We start from the raw sequence: 4,700 nt of genomic DNA, 5'->3' as shown, positions 1-4,700 counted from the left end.
ATGAACTGGTCCTCACTGCAGGACCTCCTGAGTGGGGTGAACAAGTACTCCACAGCCCTGGGGCGCATCTGGCTCTCTGTGGTCTTTGTCTTCTGCTTCCTGGTCTATGTGGTAGTGGCGGAGCAGGTGTGGGCTGATGACCAGCGGGACTTTGAGTGCAACACTCTCCAGCCCGGCTGCACTAATGTCTGCTACGACCATTTCTTCCCCGTCTCGCGCATCCGCCTCTGGGCCCTGCAACTCATCTTCGTCACCTGCCCTTCCCTCCTGGTGACCATGCATGTGGCTTACCGGGAAGATCGGGAGCAGAACCATAGGAAGACAGGAGCAGGGAAGAACAGCCAGCGGCTCTATCTCAACCCAGGCAAGAAGCGGGGAGGCCTGTGATGGACTTACCTGCTCAGCCTGGTCTTCAAGGCTTCCACAGATGCAGCTTTCCTCTACATCTTCCACCGGCTCTACGCCAACTTTGACATGCCTCGAGTCATGGAGTGCTCTGTGCCACCTTGCCCTCATGTGGTTGACTGCTTCATCGCAAGGCCCACCGAGAAGAGACTCTTCACCTACTTCATGGTGGCTACCGCTACCCTGTGCATTGTTCTCAACCTCTGTGAGATATCCTACCTGGTTGCCAAGAGGTGCTGGGAGCTTGCCACCCAGCACCAGACCAAAGGGCTCCCTAGCAAGACAGTAGAGAATGTGACTAACAGCTGGTCTCATGCCACCCAGGAGAAGAACCAGGTTGTTAATATAGCCTCCTCAGGACAGACTACGTTCAGGACTGCCCATCTGATATAGGGAGGATGGCCCCCTCCCTAGGAAGTGCTGGTGAATGGAGAAGGTTGCCCTACCTGGGTTCAGGATCTACAGTGCAGGCGTCATCAGGGGCCTCAGTGCCCCTATACTCACCAGAGTGCCATTCTGCATCTTGCAGGATTTCACAGTAAAGTCAGCTTTGAAGAAAAGATAGCAATGCAGTTACAGGTTTGGCAGAATAAGCTCTCTAAGGGCTCCATCCAGTGCTCACTGAACCCAAGATCACATCTGTATGTGACACATACACTGACAAATAGCAGAACCATTCAGAGTCTTCCAGACATCTATCTTTTCAATGGCAAAACAATTTTTTTTTAAAGCTTCCCCCCACAAATGTTTTCCATTTCCTGGGCAGTTCCAATCAGTAGTCTGAAAGGGGTTAATCGAAGTGTGGCACATGTTGTAGGCATGTTGCAGACATGAGTGATAGGTGATGGCTTAAGCACATTGGTGGAAGAGGGCTGAGCAGTTCAAAGACCCATCTGTAAGCATCCTATTGATCTTCTGAAGTCTATAAATCTTGATGAACCATTTATTCAACTACCTATGGATCATTCAGCAATTCTTTTTATAAACTATTTATAAAGACATCCGTCATATCAAGTCCTTCCTGCAGAGTCTTTCCATTGACTTCAAGAAGCATTAGGTTTTGGTGCTTGATATGTAACTCAAAGCAGCTGATAAAACAGCATCTCATAGTTGATTGCAATAGGGACTTCTAATACATCTTTGTACATCTCTCCTTTTTGGTTTATGCTTGACATTCTGTGTACCTGTCTCTTATCCTTTGAGGGAGTTTGGGGGTTCCTTCATGAACAGAAGATGGTGCAAAATCTGCATCACAGAGCCTCACTGCAGAGCTCACAGACACCTCACCACGTAACAAATGCCTGCCCGGAAGAGCATTCCAGCTATATACCCCTCTGTGAAATATGAAACATCATAACCAGAAGGAAATATGACTACATCTTGCTTACCACCAAACCTCTTCGAGGTAAACAGACTATTCCAACTTTTCTCTGAGCCTAACCTGCATAGAAAATGAACTGTTCCAAACAGTTCACACCTTCAACTCACCTATGAAATACCAACTTTCATTTCTACCCAGGAAAACTTTTACAATGCTTTCCCCGATGCCTGAAGAAGGACGTTTGTGCCTGAAAGCTTGCAACGAAGAATTTTTTTTTTTTTCCAAAAATCTGGTTGGTTTAATAAAAGATATCACCTCTACCACAAGTCCTGATTGCTTTTTCCTCTAGACCAATACAGCTACAACCTGGATACCTAGGCAAACTAGGCACATGCCTAGGGCCCTGAGCTGCGGGGGGCCCCGGTCCTTCTCTCTGCGGCAGTGGCATGAATGGCCCATCCACCTCCCCTCCCTTCCCTTGCCCTCCCCTCCACTGGCCTTGTCGCCATCATGGCTGCTTCCTCGCAGAGGCTCCGAGCCCCGCTCCCCATGGGCAGCAGCACCAAGGTGGAGAAGGGGGTCTTAAGTTTGTTTGCCTAGGGCCAACTAAAGGGTTAATCTGGCCCTGTTTGATCACCTGTGTTTGGTTGCGACCTCTTTGGAAAATCAGAGCACAGAACCTATTTGGAACATGCCCCCTAACAGTCCATAGGTGGTATGTCAAATAGCTCCTCGTCTCACGGCAGGTTTGCTGTAACAACAAAATGCCTGGAAGCAGCAGCCCACTCTCATCAGTCATGATAAAAGCCATTCGCACAAACAGCACGGAGCCAGCAAGTAGGGCGGATGTATAAACAAATTGCAACCGTCTTCAGCCCACGTTGGTTTTGTTCCTCTCTTCGTTGCTGAATTTCTCCTTGCCGATCTGTGCTGAGGATCTGGCCAGACCTCTTTTCTGTAGTGAGCCCTGCGCAGAACTTCTGGTGTTCCTCAGACAGAAAAGGAAAGGAGAGGCAAAGGAGTCTCACCGCAGAGGGAAGAGAGCGAGGAGCTTAGAGATGATTTGGTGATTTGGGGGCATCTCTGTTTTTGGGTGCCCAACTCTAGGTGCCACCAAAGGGGCCTGGTTTTCAGAGGACGGGGGCTCGCTGGATATCACGCCCTTTTCAAGTGCTTCCAGCTGGGCCCTTGGAATCCAAAAAAGCCTTGGCCCCAGGATGCAGGAAACTGTCCTTACTCTGTAGACCCACTCTTTCCTCCCTTGCCCTATCTTACCTTTGTCATCTTCCACTTGCTATATCACGTCTTAAACTGGAACCGCCTTAGGTCAGGAACTGCACTTTTCTCCCTGTGCTGGGAACACACCATTCACGTAGAGATAAAAATGAATTTCAGGAGCGAAAGCGATGTAGAAATGACCTAGATTTGACCCAGTTACACTTGGCTTGCAATCTGCCACCAGCTCCAGAGGCCCTTGGATTCTGCCATCTGTTTGCGAGTGCTCTCTGCTGCATCTCCGGCACAGTAAAGAATCTGACAGCAATTCCTTTGCTAGGAGGATGTGGGATTCTGGTGGGTTTTAGGGTGGCAGCTTGGCAGTTTTGAACACAGTCATCTTCCCGGTTTTCATGCCAGGCTTTATTTTTAGGGATACTAATTAATAATGCCGTAAAAACTAATTGGGAGCTTCATGGCGTGTTTGTTTTTGCAATCTGAAATGACAAAACAAGTGCAAACAAATGCTAATGTGGGAGTTTGTACAGCCGGAGGACTTGATGGGGTGTGAAATGGTTTAAAACAAGGATATTAAAAAAATAAAATTAAGCTAAAATGGACAAGATCTACAAAGATAGAGCTCACAAGCCCATCAATACTCATAGCCACACTGAATTCTTGTGAGATGTATAATATTGGGCAATGCCCATCCTGAGCTCTATTTCCAGTCATAAATAATGGAGATGCTGTGTAAAGGAAGCTTGCTTAATAATAACGATCTACTAAGCTTTTAGGGCCTGTGGCACAGCTAGTGTTCACTCCCATGGGAATCAAGATGGGAAACAAGATGACTGACACAACAGGAGTGTCATTTCCAGGAAGGTCAGATCTCAGAGCAGGTCATTCAGGTCTGCAAAGAGATCAACACCAGCACAGTGCTGCTTAAGCCCGATGGGAAACAATCTAGTGTTTTAAAGATGAAGATATAGGTACAGATTGGGTGTGACTTTCCCCAAGTGATGGAAACCTTCCTGGAAATGACACTCCTGTTATGTGAGTCACCTTGTTTCCCACCTTGACTCCCATGAAAGCGAACGCTAGCTTTGCCACAGGCCCATAAAGCTTATTTGATAATTATTATGAAGCTAGCTTCCTTTACCCGGCATCTCCATATCTGTGACTGGAAACAGGGATCAGGATGGGCACTGCCCAATGGATTCAGAGCTTGAAACCCTGGTCCAGTTGAACCAAATGCAGAATTCTCATTAACTTCAGCAAGTCCAGGATTTCAGCCCTCGGTTTTGGCGCTGGAAAAGGCCTCTTCCAATTATCCTGTCTGACCTCTTGTAGCACGCGGGAGGGCCTGTTTAGAAAGACACCCCAACCTTGATCTAAAGCCTCCAAGGGACAGAGAATTGACTGCTTCCCCCAAGAAGTTGTTCTGATGATTGATTCCACTAGCTCGGGCCACTTTGGGCCAAGAGCGGTTTTCTAGATTGATTTGATTTGAATCTGGCTTCTAGCACCCCCTTCCCTTGCAGCGGGGTGTGTGGCAGGGGGCTCTGATTTGAGCACCTGTGCTCATCACCGCTGAGGTCTAGGAAGCCAAGCTAACTACTACTATATTTTGTAGCACTGCAATGATTTCTTTCCTTTATGAATGCCCTCAAGGGCTCATGTCCCTTCTTTGTGACCAAAATCCAGCTAACTAAGCATTTCACATTTGCAGCTGGGGCATTCCCTACTGGAGCAGGTGAAT

The 4,700-nt window shown here is 47.9% G+C and overlaps 1 protein-coding gene across 1 annotated transcript; it reads left to right on the top strand.

Annotated features, from left to right (window-relative positions):
* LOC109293921 (gap junction beta-4 protein-like) lies at window positions 1-798 on the top strand. Its single transcript, XM_019512072.1, is given in 1 exon segment — window positions 1-798. A coding segment is annotated over 1 exon segment (798 nt).
* Window positions 799-4,700: the final 3,902 nt, after the last annotated feature.

This window comes from Gavialis gangeticus, unplaced genomic scaffold, assembly GCF_001723915.1.
Source record: "Gavialis gangeticus isolate Ggan-Ray unplaced genomic scaffold, GavGan_comp1, whole genome shotgun sequence".
Lineage (NCBI taxonomy): Eukaryota > Metazoa > Chordata > Crocodylia > Gavialidae > Gavialis > Gavialis gangeticus.
Note: the sequence above shows the minus strand (reverse complement) of the source record. Positions and strands in the feature narration are given on the sequence as shown.